At 43.6% G+C, this 22,135-nt stretch overlaps 1 protein-coding gene across 5 annotated transcripts in view; it reads left to right on the top strand.

The window, feature by feature from the left end:
• Window positions 1-7,856: 7,856 nt before the first annotated feature.
• Window positions 7,857-22,135, top strand: part of LOC126195153 (calbindin-32) — a 996,724-nt gene continuing 982,445 nt past the window's right edge. For all 5 annotated transcript variants that reach the window (XR_007538558.1, XM_049933659.1, XM_049933660.1 and 2 more), the window contains exon 1: window positions 7,857-8,041. Coding sequence is in view for 4 of the 5 variants with exons in the window: in XM_049933659.1 (XP_049789616.1) it covers window positions 7,873-8,041 (169 nt within the window). In the remaining variant the exon portion in view is untranslated. The remainder of the gene's footprint in view (window positions 8,042-22,135) is intronic.

Below are 22,135 nucleotides of genomic sequence, written 5' to 3'. Positions count from 1 at the left end.
TTTTCATGTCAAATCAAAATTAACCTAGTTCTTGCAGATGCCAGAATTACGTGGGACGCCAGCGTAATGAACGTTAAACGAACGTGAAGTGGTTTTGGTCTATAGTCCGAAGACGGGTTTGAAGCAGCTCCCCACGCTAATACATAAAGTGCAAGATTGTTCATCTGTACATAACTATTGTAACCTACACGGGTTTCACAAAAGTATGTTAACATGCCTAACAGTATGTAGGCAGACGAAACAACAGATACCGCACCAAAAAAAAAGTTCAAATGGCTCTGAGCACTATAGGACTTAACATCGGATGTCATCAGTCCCCTAGAAATTAGAACTACTTAAATCTAACTAAGCTAAGGACATCACACAGCCATGACCGAGGCAGGATTCGAACCTGCGACCGTAGAGCTCGCGTGGTACCAGACTGAAGCGCCTAGAACCGCTTGGCCACACCGGCCAGCGATACCGTGCATTCATATAACTGATTCGCCTGGATGGCCAATGCATTTACCTACTTCATTGCGTATGCAAAAATGCGTCCGACCTCTTGTGGAAACATTAGCGTAGCGAGCGTGGAGGAAATGTACAGAGATTGCAAATAAATGGCTCTCGTTGGGAAATCGTATCGGACTAGAGGCGTGCCGAGATAGTCCGCAACGCCAGTCCGGATGGTCGGATGGCGCAGTGGTTAACGCGTCTGCCTCGTAAGCAGGAAATGGCAGGTTCGAATCCTGGTCCTTTACATACTTTCGCTCGTCACCACTGATTCTGCTTAATGCCCCGATGCTGTTGACATCAGTAATCCCTTCCCCTTTCATTTCCTTTCTACCTCTCCACCCTCAGTTTACATAAAACCTCACAGTATTTATTTCTTCCTTGAATAATGACCATCCAAAATGTTCTTGGTATTCTTTAATGCTGGCTCAGTATACTGAGCTACCAAGCTGTCCTACTCCTCCATTACTGACTCCATGTCATGTATTTAAACTTACAATTTGGTTTACGTACAAGTTGTAGATATCAAAGGGTGCAGAATGTCAAAATCTCAATCTAAATCTACAAATTCTACAAATTTTGGTTTTTGTTTTTTTCCAATCTACATTCCAAGATAAATCGCAGGATCAATGTTGCTTCGCATGTTCCTGCATTTCTTACAAACCCAAGCGATATACCCCGACGTCGGCGTCTACTAGTAGTTCCGTTCTTCAATAAACAATTTGTTTTAGTATTGTAAAGGCATGACTTATTCAGCTGACAGTTTGATAATATTCACATGCTTCCTTCCTAGGAATTAGAATTACTACATTCTACTTGAAGTCCGAGGGCACATATATTTCGCATAACTTGGTTAAACAGTTTCGTGATGGCTGATTCTCCCATAGCTCTAAACAATTGTGAAGTGATACCGTCTAATCCAGGTACCAGTTTACAACTCAGTTCCCTCAGAGCTCGGAAGTTACCTCCTGTTATTGACATGCCCCGAATTCGGGAATCCAACTGCTAGAGCTCAAGGGCTATCAGGAACTGCGACATGGACAGCTAATTAGCGAACTTGTCGCTGCTAACTGAACCGTAGCTGTGGATTTGACGGTTGACAACGACCCCTCTGGCATCGCTGTATCGCGGAGTTTCCGCAGCCGGTGGCAACCGCTGATGGGAGCCGTCGAGATGACAACTTGCCACTCAGAAGTTTGGGGGACGCCGAAATTGCCAATGTTCCCCTCGGGCGCTGGACATTGGCTGTCTATGAAGCAGCCAAGCGGAAGGGAGCGGCGCAGAAGTTCAGCTCCGGACGTCATCGATAGATGATGCTGTCGCCCTATGGCCGGCAGTGGGGTTTTGTTCTGGAAAATGAGCTTTAGCTTATTAATGAATCCTGATATCCAAACTCTGGGGAGCAACATTCGGAGCGCAATGGATAAAATTCGAAAGCATTGTGCGATACGTCTTAGACCTGTCCGCGTCGAGCAAAGTTTCATGGGATGGGAAAGCCTCGCCGCGGTACACTAATGCTGTTAGATACTTACTGAGGAAGCAAAGAGAAATGCGACATAGATTTAAGCAAAGTAAAAATCTTGCTGGCTATGAAGCATTTCGCTACGGAGTCCTTCGATAGAGTCTGAGAGACTTAGTCCCTGACGACGATGCAGGCAGAAATGAAAACTTGCGATGTTATCGGAATTTGACGTGTCACGTAAACTGAGAATTATTTATCTAAACACCTTATTGACAAACAAAAACTGAACGCATCCAATTGAGCGTGGTACGAGCAATGTTACAACGTCAGTATTACGAAAAATAACTGAAACAGTTCAATTCCTAAGGACACTTGAAGACTTGATAAATTTAGTGCAAAGTGTGAACCATGACGTAATCAAACTCATATAGAAGCTATTACGCGTGTTCCATGGAATACTCCGTTTGAAAGAAGACTTTTCTGTTAGCAAAGAGATTTTCGTCGACAAATTAGGAGAAGATAGAGTTGTTGCAAAAATATGGTTTAACAATGCAATAAAACTGATAAGCAGTTTACTAAATAACGAGAAACAACTGGTTGTGACATTACAAAACCAGTAATACTAGGTGTAAAAAATGCTTTATCAAAATCGGTACTTAGACTAATACCTGATTTTAGAATGACATAAAGGAATGCCCACTATAGACGGCCACAAGCAGTTTCCGACATTTCCTGCAGTTTCTATTGTTCGTAGATATAAGGTTGTGTTTTGTGGAGCATTTGTAAATATTTCGCGTTCTACATATTTAAGTGTTGTTTAATATTTTAAAGCTGTTTGGAAAGTATTGTTAATTCTTGATTGACAGAAATTTTGTGGCGTAGAAATGAGCATGTTTGAAAGCTCCATAACGTGTGGATAGTTGCGCCATGCTTCAACGTTCGTGCACAGAAGGAACGGAGAAAGGACTTACATCACGGAACTTATCATACTTGCAAATGAACTAAGTTTCTTTAATGCCTCAACAATTTGATCTGTCTTGAATATGGGAATATGGGTTACTTTCCAATGGCTTCTGTTTCAAAATATATTTGACTTGTAACTGGTTTTTGATAATGTGCTCTAAGGCAAAAAGAACGACGCATCACGAAGTATACGCCTCGAGATACATACCTGTCTGGCAACAGCTCGGTCATTGACGTATACCTGAAATTCCGTCACTTGTCAGTGCCCAGTATCAAGCTTGTATTAGACTTACAAAACGATACACCATGAAACACGGCAGATGTGATGTGAATGTAAGACAAACAGATGCTTAGTATATCAGAAAATTGAATCTTTTATTCAAAGCTTCACAAATTGGGTAAAGCTTCATAAAATGAGTAAGTCAATAACGTGTTGGTTCACCTCCGACCCTTACGCAAGAAGTTATTACTCTTGGCACCGGCTGATAGAGTTGTTGGATGTCCTACTGGGGTATATCGCTCAAAATTATGTCCAATTAGCCCTGTAGATCGTCGAAATCAGGAACTAGTTGGAGCGTCCTGCCCATAACGCTCGAAGCGTTCTCAACTGAGGAGAGATTCCGCGATCTTGCTGGCCAAAGTGGGGTTTGGCAATCACAAGACAAGGAGGAGAAACTCTCGTTTTGCTTATCTCTCTGAAATGTAAGCCCAAGATGGCTGGGCATGAATGGAAACAAAACTATGCGTACAGTTTGCTCTACATAACTTTGTGCTGTAAGAATGCCACAGATGACAACCATAGGGGACCTACTACTAATCGAAATGGCTCCCCAGATCATCACTCCTGGTCGTGAGGCCACGGCCGGTGACAGTTTGCTACCGCACCGCTGTCCATGCTGTCTCCAGATACGTCTTAGGCCTGGAGTCTCATTGATTGGAGTAGAACTGTCTTTAGTAATGAGTCCTGCATCGAACCAAGCCCCGATTACCACTGAAGACATCCTCATCCTTACCAAACCCTATCTTGGCCAGCAAGGTTGACGGATCTCTCCTAATTGAAAATGTATGGAGCCTTATCGACAGGCCCCTCCCACCAACTCGGAATTTTGACGATCTAACTCTACTGGCCCCCCCATGAACCATGGACCTTGCTGCTGGTGGGGAGACTTGCGTGCCTCAATGACACAGATAGCCGTACCGTAGGTGCAACCACAACGGATGGGTATCTGTTGAGAGGCCAGACAAACGTGTGGTTCCTGAAGAGTGGCAGCAGCCTTTTCAGTAGTTGCAGGGGCAACAGTCTACATGACTGACTGATCTGGCATTGGAACACTAACCAAAACGGCCTTGCTGTGCTGGTACTGCGAACGGCTGAAAGCAAGGGGAAGCTACGGCCGTAATTTTTCCCGAGGGCATGCAGCTTTACTGTATGATTAAATGATAATGGCGTCCTCTTGGGTAAAATATTCCGGAGGTAAAATAGTCCCCCATTCGGATCTCCGGGCGGGGACTACTCAGGAGGACGTCGTTATCAGGAGAAAGAAAACTGGCGTTCTACGGATCGGAGCGTGGAATGTCAGATCCCTTAATCGGGCAGGTAGGTTAGAAAATTTAAAAAGTGAAATGGATAGATTGAAATTAGATATAGTGGGAATTAGTGAAGTTCGGTGGCAGGAGGAACAAGACTTTTGGTCAGGTGAATACAGGGTTATAAATACAAAATCAAATAGTGGTAATGCAGGAGTAGGTTTAATAATGAATAAAAGAAAATAGAAGTGCGGGTAAGCTACTACAAGCAGCATAGTGTACGCATTATTGTGGCCAAGATAGACACAAAGCCCACGCCTACTACAGTAGTACAAGTTTATATGCCAACTAGCTCTGCAGATGATGAAGACATTAATGAAATGTGTGATGAGATAAAAGGAATTATTCAGGTAGTGAAGGGAGACGAAAATGTAATAGTCATGGGTGACTGGAATCCACAGTAGGAAAAGGAAGAGAAGGAAACGTAGTAGGTGAATATGGATTGGGGCTAAGAAATGATAGAGGAAGCCGCCTGGAACAATTTTGCACTGAGCATAACTTAATCATAGCTAACACTTGTTTCAAGAATCATGAAAGAAGGTTGTAAACATGGAAGAACCCTGGAGATACTAGAAAGTTTCAGATAGATTATATAATGGTAAGACAGAGATTTGGAACCAGATTTTAAATTGTAAGACATTTCCAGAGGCAGATGTGGACTCTGACCACAATCTATTGGTTATGAACTGTAGATTAAAACTGAAGAAACTGCAAAAAGGTGGGAATTTACTGAGATGGGACCTGGATAAACTGAAAGAACCAGAGGTTGTACAGAGTTTCACGGAGAGCATAAGGGAACAGTTGACAGGAATGGGGGAAAGAAATACAGTAGAAGAAGAATGGGTAGCTTTGAGGAATGAAACAGTGAAGGCAGCAGAGTATCAAGTAGGTAAAAAGACGAGGGCTAGTAGAAATCCTTGGGTAACAGAAGAGATACTGAATTTAATTGATGAAAGGAGAAAATACAAAAATGCAGTAAGTGAAGCAGGCAAAAAGGAATACAAACGTCTCAAAAATGAGATCGACAGGAAGTGCAAAATGGCTAAGCAGGGATTGCTAGAGAACAAATGTAAGGATGTAGAGGCTTATCTCACTAGGGGTAAGATAGATACTCCCTACAGGAAAATTAAAGAGACCTTTGGAGAAAAGAGGACCACCTGCATGAATATCAAGAGCTCAGATGGAAACCCAGTTCTAAGCAAAGAAGGGAAAGGAGAAACGTGGAAGGAGTATATAGAGGGTCTATACAAGAGCGATGTACTTGAGGTCAACATTATGGAAGTGGAAGAGAATGTAGATGAAGATGAAATAGGAGATACGATACTGCGTGAAGAGTTTGACAGAGCACTGAAAGACCTGAGTCGAAACAAGGCGCCGGGAGTGGACAATATTCCATTAGAACTACTGACAGCCTTGGGAGAGCAAGTCCTGACAAAACTCTACCATCTGGTGAGCAAGATGTATGAGACAGGCGAAATACCATCAGACTTCACGAAGGATATAATAATTCCAATCCCAAAGAAAGCAGGTGTTGACAGATGTGAAAATTACCGAACTATCAGTTTAATAAGTCACAGCTGCAAAATACTAACGCGAATTCTTTACAGACGAATGGAAAACCTGGTAGAAGCCGACCTCGGGGAAGATCAGTTTGGATTCCGTAGAAATTTTGGAACACGTGAGGCAATACTGACCCTACGACTTATCTTAGAAGAGAGATTAAGGAAAGGCAAACCTACATTTCTAGCATTTGTAGACTTAGAGATAGCTTTTGACAATGTTGACTGGAATACTCTCTTTCAAATTCTGAAGGTGGCAGGGGTAAAATACAGGGAGCGAAAGGCTATTTACAATCTGTACAGAAACCAAATGGCAGTTATAAGAGTCGAGGGACATGAAAGGGAAGCAGTGGGTGGGAAGGGAGTGAGACAGGGTTGTAGCCTATCCCCGATGCTATTCAATCTGTATATTGAGCAAGCAGTACTGGAAACAAAAGAAAAGTTCGGAGTAGGTCTTAAAATCCATGGAGAAGAAATAAAAACTTTGAGGTTCGCCGATGACATTGTAATTCTGTCAGAGACAGCAAAGGACTTGGAAGAGCTGTTGAATGGAATGGACAGTGTCTTGAAAGGAGGATATAAGATGAACATCAACAAAAGCAAAACAAGGATAATGGAATGTAGTCGAATGAAGTCGGGTGATGCTGAGGGAATTAGATTAGGAAATGAGACACTTAAAGTAGTAAAGGAGTTTTGCTATTTAGGGAGCAAAATAACTGATATTGGTCGAAGTAGAGAGGATATAAAACGTAGACTGGCAATGGCAAGGAAAACGTTTCTGAAGGAGAGAAGTATATTAACATCGAGTATAGATTTAAGTGTCAGGAAGTCGTTTCTGAAAGTATTTGTTTGGAGTGTAGCCATGTATGGAAGTGAAACATGGACGATAAATAGTTTAGACAAAAAGAGAATAGAAGCTTTGGAAATGTGGTGCTACAGAAGAATGCTGAAGATTAGATGGGTAAATCACATAACTAATGAGGAGGTATTGAATAGAATTGGGGAGAAGAGGAGTTTCTGGCACAACTTGAGTAGAAGAAGGGATCGGTTGGTAGGACATGTTCTGAGGCATCAAGGGATCACCAATTTAGTATTGGAGGGCAGCATGGAGGGTAAAAATCGTAGAGGCAGACAAGAGATGAGTACACTAAGCAGATTCAGAAGGATGTAGGCAGCAGTAGGTACTGGGAGATGAAGAAGCTTGCACAGGATAGAGTAGCATGGAGAGCTGCATCAAACCAGTCTCAGGACTGAAGACCACAACAGCAACAACAACTCTACTGGACAGAGTTTGCACGATGTCCTCCGGAGGACACCCAACAACTTTAGACTTTCTCAGTTTTTTGACCTATTTCTCTTGAATAAATCATCCAATTTATCCCAAATTGTAATCATTTGTTTGTCTGTACATTTACATCACATCTACCAATTTCCGTCCGATTCGGATAATTCCTTCATCGTGTGTTGTTTTTTTCGTCTTAAGAATGTATCTTCTGTTACAGGGCTGGCTAGAAGCGAAATTCTAAAAGTGTACCAAGGTATAACAAGCTTCTATTTGTGATCTTCGTAGTTTTGTGTGTGTGTGTGTGTGTGTTCTTAGAATGCCACTTCGTCGAAAATTCCCTCGAAATTATGATGCTGCGTTAAATTCCGTTTGAGAAACAAAACGATTGCTAACTGACGCTATGCTGGTGTGTTACGGGCCGAAAACCCGAGAGCTTTTAAATTAATTTATATCACCAAGTTTGTCACTTGCACTCAGCGTTCCATCTGTCTCTCCGTGTTCCGCAGACGACCGCGCCCTTCGCCATGAGCGCGTCAGACGCCGCCGCAGCCGCCGCCGCTGCCAAAGCCAAGAAGCTCAACCTGGAGCGCGCCACCAACTTCATGAGGCAGTTCCGCGACCCCGACAGCCGGGAGCTTAAGAAGCTGTCCGCCAACCAGTTCATGGAAGTATGGAGCCATTACGACAAAGACGGTAAGTCTCAACGCACTATAATAATTCTTCGCTTATTACTTCAGATATCTGAAAAAACCTTAGAAGGTAAGCGATTCCGAGACATTTAATTTTTGTTTCAAGGTAAAAGCTTGTTACTTCCACTGGCTGGTACAGAATTCAGCGTAGTGCAATGAGCTCTTACTGATCAGCTGGTGATTGTCGTGATTGTCGTCGAGTTAGTTAGCATTTATGAATGAATGAATTAAAAATCGTAACCGAAGTTACTGCAGGCTCTATTTCTTTTTACCGCAAGCCAACTATCATCAACAGATGACGTGAATACTGGCATAACATGAATCAGAATCACTGTGAAATATCAACTGAGATGAGAATTTTGGGTTAGCTCATCATAAAGAATGACGATCATTTATTAATCTCGTGCAGTAATCAGTTAAGCAGTTGTGAATTACTCGTTAACAGAAAAGCATAACTCGTGATTCTAACTCAAGCAATCGTCTTTATAGCCTGCACTACAAGATTCGCATTTTAGATCAGAGTTCTAATTCATTACCCCCTTCTCAGTTATGATTCCAGAAAACTGAGTGGAGTTAGAGATTACAAATGATAGCAACCCCTTAACCCTACCAATGCTAAGGGGAGGGGAGGGGGCGCGGTACTTCATGCGCACCTTTTGAAAGTATTTTAATCTAAGACGTTAATTTAAACGGTAAAATTTTGAAAATAATATTGTTTTTAATGAATTCTTCTTCCAGATTCCATAAATCTTTTCAATTTTTCCGTGAGACTTAAACCAAAAATTTATGTCTTAGTACTAGATGTCACTTTCATAGTAAATGTCATACACTGTTTTGAGGTTCAGGATATTATTTAGACATCAGTACCTCTTTAAAAATGCATGTAGCTGAAATAAATCAATAGCCCTTAATGAATTATTTAAAACTGTTCAATGGTAGGCGTAAAGTATGAGGGTAATTCCAAAAGTAAGGTCTCCCATTTTTTAATAAGTACACAGACTGGTTTATTTCTACAATGGTTTACATCAGTTTACAGCTTGAACATTTAGCTATTTTTCTACATACTCACCATTTCTGTTGATGCATTTTTTGTAGACGCTGTGGCAGTTTTTTTATGCCCATGTCATACCAGCTCGTCACCATGTTGTTTAGAAAGTTATGAACCTCTTCTTTCACCTCGTCGTCGGAGCTGAATCGCTGGGACCACAATTAACGCTGACAGGTACTGTCAGACTCTGATAAAACTCAAACGGGCAATTCAGAACCGAAGAAGAGGAATGTTAAGCAAGGGCGTACACATCCTCCATGACAACGCTCGCCCACACATCGCTCGGCATACTGTTGCTCTCCTGCAACAGTTTCAGTGGAACACAATCACCCACCCACCCTATAGTCCTGACTTGGCGCCCAGTGACTATCACCTATTCCCTAGGTTAAAGGAACATTTGGCCGGAAAGCGATTCAGCTCCGACGACGAGGTGAAAGAAGAGGTTCGTAACTTTCTGAACAGCATGGCGGCGAGCCGGTATGACATGGGCATACAAAAACTGCCACAGCGTCTACAAAAATGCATCGACAGAAATGGCAGTTATGTCAAAAAATAGCTAAATGTTCAATCTGTAAACTGATGTAAACCATTGTAGAAATAAACAGGTCTATGTACTTATTAAAAAATGGGAGACCTTACTTTTGGGATTACCCTCGTATCTTCCCGCGCCTCCCTACCCTTCCCTCATAATGCGCGATATTGAACATGTGTTAGTATTGCTAGTGTTAATACTGCGACTGCCGGCCGATGTGGCCGAGTGGTTCTAGGTGCTTCAGTCTTTAACCGCGCGACCGCTACGGTCGCAGGTTCTAATCCTGCCTCGGGCATGGATGTGTGTAATGTCAGGTCAGGTCAGGTCAGTTGGGTTTAAGTAGTTCTAGGGGACTGCTGACCTCAGATGTTAAGTCCCAAAGTGCTCAGAGCCATTTGAACCATTTGAACACTGCGACTTCAGCGCAGTAACTACTCTGGTTTCCACAAAGCAGGTCACATTGTGGAATGATATACTTCAGCAGTCTGCCTCACTACACGCCAGCACAACTTGTGAATCTTCTTACACGTATCTTACGTGTAATTCATCTGTTGTAATATGCTCGACCAACATCTACATTCTGATTAGAATTAATTCAGTGTGGAAAGCAGTAGACCGAAACCTAAACCTCAGCTGGCTCGAAAGTGAGTCGCTTCCGCCGAGAATTTAGGCACTGGCTGTATCTTCTAAAATTTCTTACTACGACTGTAGTCAGTTGCCAAAAAAAGGGAAATACAAATTTATTATTGACACAGAAGTACATGTAGAGTTCAATGCACCTCCAAACGTTGCTCAAAGTGCTTTCCACGCAGTTCTATCCAAACATTGCTTCTTTTCAACAATATCTTACAAAATGTGTCACAAATCTTCCGGGGGTGTAGGTTTTCAAATTCTGATTCCGTTCGTTCCTTCAAATGGTCAAAATCACAAATCTTGACGGAATAAATTTAATTTTTAATATACGACAGACTGAAAAATCTGTGGGTGAGATATACGGGGGTTCCGCAGGCGTTTCAATATTACCCTGTCTGCCAACCCATTCATCAATGTTTGCATTTTGGAAGTTTGTCACAGTTTCTCCATAATTTAGGAGTGCTTCATTTTGTTAGCATAACAACATTTCCTTAACCGGTTGGAGATCTACATCTACAGCTACACGTCTACTCAGCAATTCGTGTTTAAGTGAGTGACAGATGGCTCATCGAACCACCTTCAGACTATTTCTCTACCTTTCCACTCTCGAACAGTGCTTGGGAAAAAATAACACTTGGATCGTTCCAAGGGAGCTCCGATTTCTGTAATGTAATTACAGTCATCGTATCTATGTAGGTGGATGCCAAGAAAATATTTTCATATTCCAAGGACGGGATGTGATTGAACGTGGCATCAGAACTCATCGCCTCGCTCCCCAGAATTTACGGGAATTAGGTGACTTGTGTGTGCAGATACGGTGCCAACAGCCTCCAGTGAGGTACCAAGGCCTCATTCCTTCCATCCCAAGACGCGTCACCGCTGTTATCCGTGCCCAAAGTGGACATTTCGGCTATTAGGTGGTCATCATGTTCTGGCTCATCAGTGTATCTTTACGTACAGAAACTGACAGCGAATTTACTTGGCTAGGACATATAGATTCACTGATTTCGCTTTGTGCATTAAAAACTTAAAGACATAGCTTTGCTTCTTTTGAAAGTTTTTATTTATATTCATTACTAGGAAAAACGGATTTTTTGCTGTATAATTGGGTGCCCACTCATTGGATTTTTATTTCGTTTTGTTTACAAATAAAATGCCTAGAACATGGTCTAGTCTTTCTGAATACACCAGAACTGAGGACTACATGAAATCAGGCCTCTAACGAAGACCGTAAGGGGAATCTTGCTGCGTCCCGAGAACGTGAAGCTTCGACATATTCTTTGGAATTCTCTCTGATGACAGGCGCGATGTAGTTCTTATCGAGCTATCGAGAGCGTCATGTTTTGTTTCACCCCTCAGAACACTTCATTCACAGAGGCTTTAAGTTACTTCTCTCCAACGTAACATCACACGAGCGGCAATTCTAAAGGGAAATGGCACAGGTGAGTGGTTTTTTATACCCCGAATCCTGCTTATTCGTAACAGTTTACCATTACGCTTTAAACGTGTGCAGTTCCGGGCGAGCTTATGTAAGGAATGCGCAAGGTCAGACGATGCGTGTTGCCGTCGTGTTAATTGGTTTTCGTACGGTCAACTCTCTGTGATTTTCTCCCGTGTTAGTGAAGCAAACAAGCTCTTTGCTCATGTCCCCAATCATACTACTTGAAACGTTGTACACAAAGAAGCTTTATAAGTAAAAAATGAACATCATGTATATGAAGTCTCAGGAAGAACTATAAACAAATATCCGGGCTATGTCCAGTTTCTCACCTACTGTTACATTTTATCACTGTGGATACAGAAGTCGGCCGCTGTGGCCGAGCGGTTCTAGACGCTTCTGTCTGGAACCACGCGACTCCTACGGTCGCAGGTTCGAATCATGCCTCGGGCATGTATATGTGTGATGTCCTTAGGTTAGTTAGGTTTAAGTAGTTCTAAGTTCTAGGGGACTGATGACCTCCGATGTTAAGTCCCATAGTCCTCAGAGCCATTTGATAAAGAAGCTTTCACTGCTACGCACACAACTAAATCACAACAGTAGTTGTTTCTGTGAAAAATCCTAGGAAGTTTTACACCTGTTCAATTCCTCGACGATATAGAACTGCTCCTTGGTCACAGAGAAGTAAATTCCGAACATACATATCAACCACTAGAATACGAAGTGCTAAATTTACATCGTAAATGAAATGTAGTATCAGATAGATCGGCTCTTAATTGAAAAAGCAGTAACACTTGATAATTGTCGATTACAGCTCCATCTACCACGAATGGAAAGGAATGGTATGGGTAAACAGTACGTATCTGAGGCGTAGAATCCGAATATACAATAAAAATTGAGGGGGTTTCCATTTGAAAATACGAAGTTGATCCCTCCCACGCAGGGGGGTTAGTTAAGAGATGGCCAGTTGTAGCACAGACAGATTTCCGCTTTACTAATGTTAACTTTTCACCTAGAGCATTTTTTGTTTTGTTTTCGTGCGATGCTTCGTTTTCCAGATGTTTAGTTGTTTCACGTGAAAAGCAACACCTTGTATGTATACAGGTGTTTGAAAGTCCTTGCATCAAACAGCTAGGGGCGGTGATAACGCCTTAAGGAACAAATTTTGTTAGAGACAAAATGTTTGTTGATACTTTCCATCGACTGTAGTTGTTTTTACATTCGATTCGCCGGTGCTGGTAATGCGAGATTAAGCTGAAGTAGCATCGACATACTACCACCCCAGTAAATTGATAGAGTGATTTTCAATAAGAAAACCTTAAAACTGAGAAGTTTTCTCCAATAAAGTCTGGACTCTGGCGGATTTATAGTGACATTCAGTGTTTACTGTGAATAGTGAAGAACTGTACGGCTAATAGTCGATGAATTTGACACTGCCAGCTGGGTATTAACGACAATACTGCGCATAATCCTGCAGTAAGTAAACAAATTTTTTGTTTCACACAGCTCGCCACGTACCTATCTCCATTGCAGAACATTAAAATGTTTCATCTCTTCTTGTCATAGAGCCTGTAAATATGCGATTTCTGCAGGGCCCTTCCGAAGATGAGCATGAAAAGGATCGAAATAATTGATACATGATTGGTCGCAGTTATTTGTAATTAAACTTTATTGATGTCTATTCACGTGTCCTACATACAGTATCACATAACAGGTAAGATTATCTTATTTATTTATCGTTGAATCATGAAAATGATATTCCTATCCAACTGTGGTGTACATGTAAGACTTCATAAAAAGGTAAAACAACAAACACACTTTGGAATAAACCACTTTATCTACTCATCTTCCCATCTCTTTCCGCCATCTCGTGAAGCGTGCGTCCATACGAGTGCAAGCAGTGGCAATCCACACTTCCCCTGAGACGAAGTAATCACTGATGGTAAAATAAACCGGCGGGCTGTGAATTCAGGTGGTGAGGCGGTTCTGAGCCAGGATTGCAAACTGTTGCGCGTGGGAGGTGAGCGTCAGATGCTACCCACACAGCGGTGGAGGCGGCGCTAGGGTGGAGGTGGAGGCGGGGCGCCGCTGCTTATTTGGCACGCCGCGCTACGGCGTTCGTCGCCCGGTGTTGACGTTGGGGGAGCCGGGGGCGGCTGGCTACACACAGCCGGTGCCTATACCCGCCCTGCTGAAGGAGTGTGTGTGTGTGTGTGTGTGTGTGTGTGTGGCCGGCCTACGCTCGCTCGCTCCGTTTCCAATAGCTGCGAGGGATTCTCAGCGCCGTCTCTCTTTATTGACACTATTCCCGCGTACGCTATTTGTTGCTGATAGATTTCCGTCAGAACTGAAGCGCCCCACACTGATTTTCTATACAGCATCAATCTCTCAGAATATGAATACCATCTTTCAGTTTTCCACACAAACGATAAAAGATACTTTACTTTGTGTGTATTTGTATTTGTTTGTTTGTGTATGTTTTAGTGTAAATCTCATAATTGATTCTGAAAGTATTTTATGGAGTGTAGCCATGCATGGTAGTGAAACATCGACGGTAAAGGGTTTGGACAGGAGGCGAATAGAAGCTTTTGAAAAGTGGTAAAACGGACGAATGCTGAAGATTAAAAGGGCAGATCACCTAACTAATGAGGATGTACTGAACAGAACTGAGAAGAAGAGAAATTTGTGGTACAACATGACTAAAAGAAGGGAGCGGTTGTAGGAGACATTCTGAGGCATCAACGGATTACCAGTTTAGTACTCGAGGGAAATGTGGGGGGTAAAAATCGGAAAAGGCAGATAAAGAGATGGATGCAGAAATCAGATTCAGAAGGATGTAGGTTGCGGTAGTTACTCGGAAAAGAAGAGGCTTGCACAGGATAGAGTAGCATGGAGAGCTACATCAAACCAGTCTTTGGTCGGAAGACCACAACAACAACAACAACAGCAAGATATTTGCTTTCGGTTGACCAATTTTGTAAAAACATTGCGGTGGACAAAAATATGTAAACATCAAAACACAAATGTTCAAATGTGTATTAAATCTTATGGAATTTAACTACTAGGATCATCAGTCCCTAAGCTTACACACTACTTAACCTAAATTATCCTAAGGACAAACACACACCCATGCCCGAGGGAGGAAGCGAACCTCCGCCGGGACCAGCCGCACAGTCCATGACTGCACCGCTTTAGCCGGCCGAGGTGGCCGAGCGGCTCTAGGAGCTACAGTCTGGAACCGCGCGACCGCTACGGTCGCAGGTTCGAATCCTGCCTCGGGCATGGATGTGTGTGATGTCCTTAGGTTAGTTATGTTTAAGTAGTTCTAAGTTCATGGGGACTGATGACCTCCGAAGTTAAGTCACATAGTGCTCAGAGCCATTTGAACCATTTTTTTGCAGCGTTTTTAGACCGCTCGTCTAATCCCGCGCGGCTCCAAAACAGAGTACATTACCATCCATACTACAGCGTAGAAGACCGTTCACATTCAAAACAGCTTCCACTTGTCACGGAATGCATAAATATAGGTCCTTTGTGGTTGTCAAGGGTTTGTTACACCATTAGTCCTGCAAGATGGAGGCACGTCCAGGTAACGATTATGGAGGTGCCTCTCCGAAGTCTCAGTACTACTGAGATATGGTGACTGGTAACCAGTCCAGAGGAGACGTGACGATGCAACTTCGTGTTCACGAAACCAGACCTGATCGATACAAGATGTTTGTCCTGGAACACAGCACCACCTGTGGGAAACAAATACAGTATTATCCGATGGACCCGATCAGCCAAAATGGTGAAGTAATCCTTGACGATATTGACTGTAACGGTGGGGCCTGTGGAATACCACAATATGTCCCAAACCATCAGCGAATCATCGATGTGTGTCATTCTTTGACTCAGTCAGACGTTGGGAATCGTGTGAAACTAAACTCATCCAACCAAATGACATTCTTCCACAGTCTAGATTTAATGGCTTCAGCATCAAGTTTTCTTGTTTTTGTGCTCACAGAGCTCGCGAGTGCGACGTTCATTTCTGTAGTGACTTTCTCACCTCTCCTCCTCTTGTTTTTCCTCACAGTCATCCTCAATGATCGCCTCACTTTCACCTGTGTTGTGACTTAGCGGATGATGCTTTCCGCGTTCTCCGCCTGTTGGAACAGGCTACCATACGGGCTACCATACGGGCACCAACAATTTTCCTAAGTCCGAATTCACTAAGCTTCTACATAATACACTCACAACTGTACACAACACCGTACTGACAAGATTTCACAATTGCAACCTACCGAACACACTGCACAGGTGCCATTCGTGGCCAAATACAACAATGGAACCTGCTGGCTTGTCAATCATCAGCATTTATATACAAGCATGCTTTTCTCGCGGTGTTACCGTATTTTTGTCGAACCCCTGTGTATCAAACAAGCCTCTTTGTCGATACTCACTTGATCAAAGGGAATCGCTACGTGCAGCCACATCTCTATTGCAGGTTAAACTAAACCTGTATCCTCAATGGCATTCCATACAACGTGCTGTGTCTCCAGTCGTGAACCGCTGGGTGCGTACAATGCCCAGTCTGCCAGTATTCCTCGAAGTGTCCTCTCTAGGTTAGACCATGTACCCCTGTCAGTTTACGGCTAAAAGGGTTGTCAGAACAGGAAGTCGCTGCCGAACTGGATTATATTACTGCGACTGCTATCGTGAGAAAAAAATCAGAAGGAGGTCTTTCCCATAGCGGTGACACACTGTCAACAACTGTAAATGATGAACATCACCTACTAATTATATATGTCTGAAATGAGAAGGGTAGAGGGATCGCTGCATTTCCAAGTGTTAGCATCTACTATGTTTTATTAAGGGGAGGTTTACTAGCTTTGGCCCGAAAAAAGCATGTTCTTTGATAATTTTTTTTCTCGGGACGTGTTATAGATATCAATGTCAAATTTGGTCAAAATGTTTATTGATATTTCCAATACAAACTGGAATTTTTTGTACCGGAAATATCGAAGAGCAAAGGCAGAAGTGCCGTCGGGACGAAAAAAAATTTCGATGTAGACCTCCACGCACGGTATGCCACAGGTCAGCCGGCTCGTCTCAAATCAAAATTGAGTTGACGTTTGCGAATTATATGATTCTTTAGGAGTTGTACCTCGCTTAAGGTATTTAGAACATAGGAAACAAAATGGGGGCCATTTCAATAGGGTTTTTTCATCGATTTTTCGACTTCGTCGGCCAAGTAAAAATATTTATAGTTGATGGATCGGAAGAAAAGTGGTACAACTCCTAGACAATTTAATTAGCTTCGTGGGAAACAAAGAATCATGCCCAACGCTTCAGTAGATTTGAAGTTACCATACCGTGCGATAAGAAAAACGTCATTTCGGCAAAAATGCGTTTAAAGTTTTGATGACATATAAATTCAGTATTATGCGACGTACGTTCAATCTGCCATTCCGGGTCCATGAATTAATCTTCCTTCTTCCTCATAGAGGGCGTTCTACTCGATCTGGGCCATCCTGTGCTGCTCCAGAGCCGTTCGTACGGCCGGTGACAAGCGGTTTTCGGCCGCTTGAATCCGGTGGTCGTCCGAGTTCTTGGCGAACTGCTGAATTGCTGAATACCCTTCGTTGAAGCTGCTCACGGCCAGGTAAATCTCAGTCTCCACAGTCTTCGCACCAGAATGCAAATGCTTGGGAACTCACTTCCAAACAGACGCGTTCAAACTTTCATTTCAGTTTTATGTGTTTCCTCCCAAGCACCGGTACAGTAACTGGTCCTGCGAAAGAAATAAACTGGGGCGTGGAAAAGACCGATTTCAGGCAGGTGCATTTTTTTGTTCAACCGCGAATAACAAACATTTCCGTTCCGTATTCGGAAAAACCGTTCCACGGGTCGGTTCCAAACACTTTTAAGGATCCAAAAATGCAGTTTTAAAGAAATCGATTTTTTGAACCAAAAGATAGTAAACCTCCCCTTAATTCATTAGAGAGGTTCAAATGGTTCAAATGACTCTGACAAGGGAACCTCCCCATCGCACCCCCCTCAGATTTAGTTATAAGTTGGCACAGTGGATAGGCATTGAAAAACTGAACACAGATCAACTGAGAAAACAGGAAGAAGTTGTGTGGAACTGTGAAAAAATAAGCAAAGTATACAAACTGAGTAGTTCATGGGAAGATAGGCAACATCAAGGAGATTGAGAAGGCAGGAGCGCCGTGGTCTCGTGGTAACGTGAGCAGCTGCGGAACGAAACGTCCTTGGTTCAAATCTTCCATCGAGTGAAAAGTTTAATTTTTTATTTTCTGTTTGTGTGACAAACTCTTATGTTTTCATCACTTTTTTGGGAGTGATTATCACATCCAGAAGAAAACCTAAATCGGGCAAGGTAGAAGAATCTTTGTACCCATTCGCCAAGTGTACAAGTTAGGTGGGTCGACAACATATTCCTGTCATGTGACGCACATGCCGTCACCAGTGTCGTATAGAATATATCAGATGTGTTTTCCTGTGGAGGAATCGGTTGACCTATGACCTTGCGATCAAATGTTTTCGGTTCCCATTGGAGAGGCACGTCCTTTCGTCTACTAATCGCACGGTTTTGCGATGCGGTCGCAAAACACAGACACTAAACTTATTACAGTGAACAGAGACGTCAATGAACGAACGGACAGATCATAACTTTGCGAAAATAAAGAAAGTAAAATTTTCACTCGAGGGAAGACTTGAACCAAGGACCTCTCGTTCTGCAGCTGCTCACGCTACCACGGGACCACAGCTCTCCTGAACTGAAATTGTCCATGATGTTGCCTATGTGGCCCATGGACTACTCAGTTTGTATATTTTGCTTATTTTTTCACAGTTCCACACAACTTCTTCCTGTTTTCTCAATTCACAGATCAAGGCCTATCCACTGAGCCAACTTATAACTAAATCTGAGGGGGGTGCGATGGGGAGGTTCCCTTGTGAGCACTATGGGACTTAACTTATTTGGTCATCAGTCCCCTAGAACTTAGAACCACTTCAACCTAACTAACCTATGGACATCACACACATTCATGCCCGAGGCAGGATTCGAACCTGCGTCTGTAGCGGTCGCGCGGTTCCAGACTGTAGCGCCTAGAACCGCTCGGCCACTCATCCGGCCACTAGAGACGGAAATGTAGTAATTACAGAAATAACATTCTTAATCCTCATTAGATGTACGCTGAAGGAAAAAAAATCGCTACACAAAAAGTAAGTTGTGCGACACAAATGAAAGTTGGTAGGCGTGTTCCTACATCTGAAAAACGATGTCTATTTCGAGCCAGTCACATAAGACTGGCGCTAGTAGCACATGTATGAGGATACAAATAAGGTTTTCTTTCAAAACACGCTGTAACGCCTGGAGCGTTAGTTATCTTTGAGGCTGGACTTGCCGAGTTTATGTTAGTCAACTATGTCTTTAACGCAACAAAAGCACCACTATCAGCTCCTCGCTGAGCTTGAACAAGGTCGTGTAATAGGGCTGTGAGAAGCTCGATATCCCTTCAGCGATGCTGCTGAAAGCCTTGGTAGGAATGTAGCCACTGTAGATGAGTGCTGGCAGCGGCGGTCACGAGAATCGATGGTCGCAAAGAGACCGGGATGCGGACGGCCACTTGGTAGTACCGGTGGAGAGTGGGGGGGGGGGGGGGGGGGGGAAGACCATCGTGTTCGGCGTTAGGCTCTGGCGCATCGCACTGCAACTGCAGCAGCAATTTGAGCATCATTTCGCAATACAACGAACAAAGCGGGTACTTCACGGACAACTCAGAGCCACACGCCCTTTACATTCCACTGACCCCAAACCACGACTACGGCCAAGGCCATTTGCGACTTCAGTGTTGCAAAGCGAGAGTACATTGGAGGAACGGGTTGATGTCATGTTGCATTCTTTAATGGACGTTGGTTCTGCCTCGGTGTCAGTGACGGGCGCGTATAGGTTGTAAGGAGACCAGCTGAGGCATTCAACCGACCTGCCTACATGTTAAACGTGCTGGGCCTACATCAGTAATGCGATTCGGTATGACAGCAGGAGCACTTTCGTGGTTGTACCACGTACTCTGACTGCAAATTTGTACGTCAGTCTTGTGACTCGACCAGTTGTGCTGCTTTTCATGAACAGCATTCCAAGAAGGTGTTTCCCAACTGGATAACGCTCGCCCACACACCGCTATTGTAACCCAGCATATTCTACAGAAGTTGCCTTGGCCTGCTCGATCACCAGTTCTGTCTCCAATCGAGCACATGTGGGACATCATCGGACGGTAGCTTCAGCATCATTCACGAACAACATTAATCGTCCCTGTATGGACTCACGAAATGCTACAGCCATGGAGCTCCATGTCACAAGCTGACATTGGGCACCTGTATGACAAAGCATGCACGTTTGCAAAAATGGTTCAAATGGCTCTGAGCACTATGGGACTCAACTGCTGTGGTCATAAGTCCCCTAGAACTTAGAACTACTTAAACCTAACTAACCTAAGGACAGCACACAACACCCAGCCATCACGAGGCAGAGAAAATCCCTGACCCCGCCGGGAATCGAACCCGGGAACCCGGGCGTGGGAAGCGAGAACGCTACCGCACGACCACGAGATGCGGGCTGCGCGTTTGCATGCTAGCATTGAGCGTTCTAGCGGCTACACAGATTATTAATGTAGCAGCACTTCACATCTCCAATGGCTTATCTCGCTCGTACATTAACTTGTGATCTAGAATTTTCAATCACTTAAATACGTTGTCTAGATGAATGTATTCCGGAAATTTCAGTAGTCTACATTAATGACTTTTCCTGTTGCGATTTTTTCCGTCAGTGTAGTAATTTGTTTTTCTTAGGATGATGGGTATCAAAACTGTTCGGCTATCTTGGATGCAGAAGAACCAACCATGCTAGGACCAAAAATTTGCCCAAGTTCGAATTCACTGGGTTCCTGCGTAATGCACTCACAACTACGCACAACGCTGTACTAACCGAGACTCACAATCGCAGCTTATTGCACTGTGTACAAGACTGCCTCGTGGAAACAAAGTCGGTTAAATTTAACGAGCACTGACCTACACACAACACAATGTCAAATGATGATCACTGTCCATATGGGATCGCTACTATGAGTAGAGTTCTCCCGTGCGGGGAACGCGGGGAAAGCGGGAGAGGCAAAAGAAATGAAACGCATTCCTCTCCAGTAGGTGAGGGTCACAACTCTTATATAACATCAGAAGCAATGGCACAGCTCATCATATTATACCTAAGAGACGGTTAACTAGCCATGAAGTCAAAACTACCCATAAGGCATTTGTATGAGCAGCTTATGGGTTAATAGCATCGGAATACTAGGAGCTAATCCGCAATCCATTTGTGAACTAAGATTCAGAAACTTTGGTAATTTGTGGTAAGATCTTACGGGACCAAACTGCTGATGTCATCGGTCCCTAAGCTTAAGCACTACTTAATCTAGCTTAAACTAACCTACGCTAAGGACAACACACACACACACCCATACCCGGGGAGGACTCGAAACTCCGACGGGGGATACGCGCGGACCGTGATAAGGTGCCCTAGATCTCGCGGCTACCCCGCGCGCCAGAATCAGGAACGTACTCAGGTTACTGAAATTTATCTCACAAAAATTCACATATAGGAGTGAACAAAACCTAGTCAAACGTATAAGACACCTCTCAGAACAACGCATACTACAAAGTAGTCAGGGTCGCCTCTAAAATCAGCATAGCTGCCCATCGAACTCCGAAATCTTCCAGCTGTGGTAATTAGAAGGTTTCTCAGATGTGTCTCGTGCCTGCAGTCAATGCGCCCGATTCTGAATTCCTCCTGCTTCCGAAACTAAATACCGAACAACGATGGTCACTTACTTTGTCTAGTTTCGCTTCGGCGCTAACTAAGAAAACGCTTCGTTTGCTAGCCAGTGTCATAGCAAGAAGCAATGACAGTGTTAATGTATAACACACGCGTTCGCCCTATACTTGAATATGGAATGCAAGCATGGGTAATGTCACCCAGTCAAACGAAGAATGTGACGTCTACTGATGGGACGACGCTACGAATAGGAGGAGACCTACTATATGACTTCTATACTTTCTCGTTTTATGAAACTCTCAACAGGAAGGAAGTATAGGACAGACTCAAAGAGCAGTGCGCTAGATGTGGAATCGACAGATTAAAGTACGCTGGACACACGAAATCTCTGCCTCAGTACGAACCTAGTGCATTCAACTATTAACACCTCAGTAAATACAAAATACAGCTCCTTCAACCCCCACCCCCCACCCCTCACGTCATCATAAGCGCTACATTATATTCCACGCCGGCCGAAGTGGCCGTGCGGTTCTAGGCGCTACAGTCTGGAGCCGAGCTACCGCTACGGTCGCAGGTTCGAATCCTGCCTCGGGCATGGATGTGTGTGATGTCCTT

This window comes from Schistocerca nitens, chromosome 7 (genome assembly GCF_023898315.1).
Source record: "Schistocerca nitens isolate TAMUIC-IGC-003100 chromosome 7, iqSchNite1.1, whole genome shotgun sequence".
Taxonomy (NCBI): domain Eukaryota; kingdom Metazoa; phylum Arthropoda; class Insecta; order Orthoptera; family Acrididae; genus Schistocerca; species Schistocerca nitens.
This window is presented reverse-complemented; position numbering and strand designations above follow the sequence as displayed.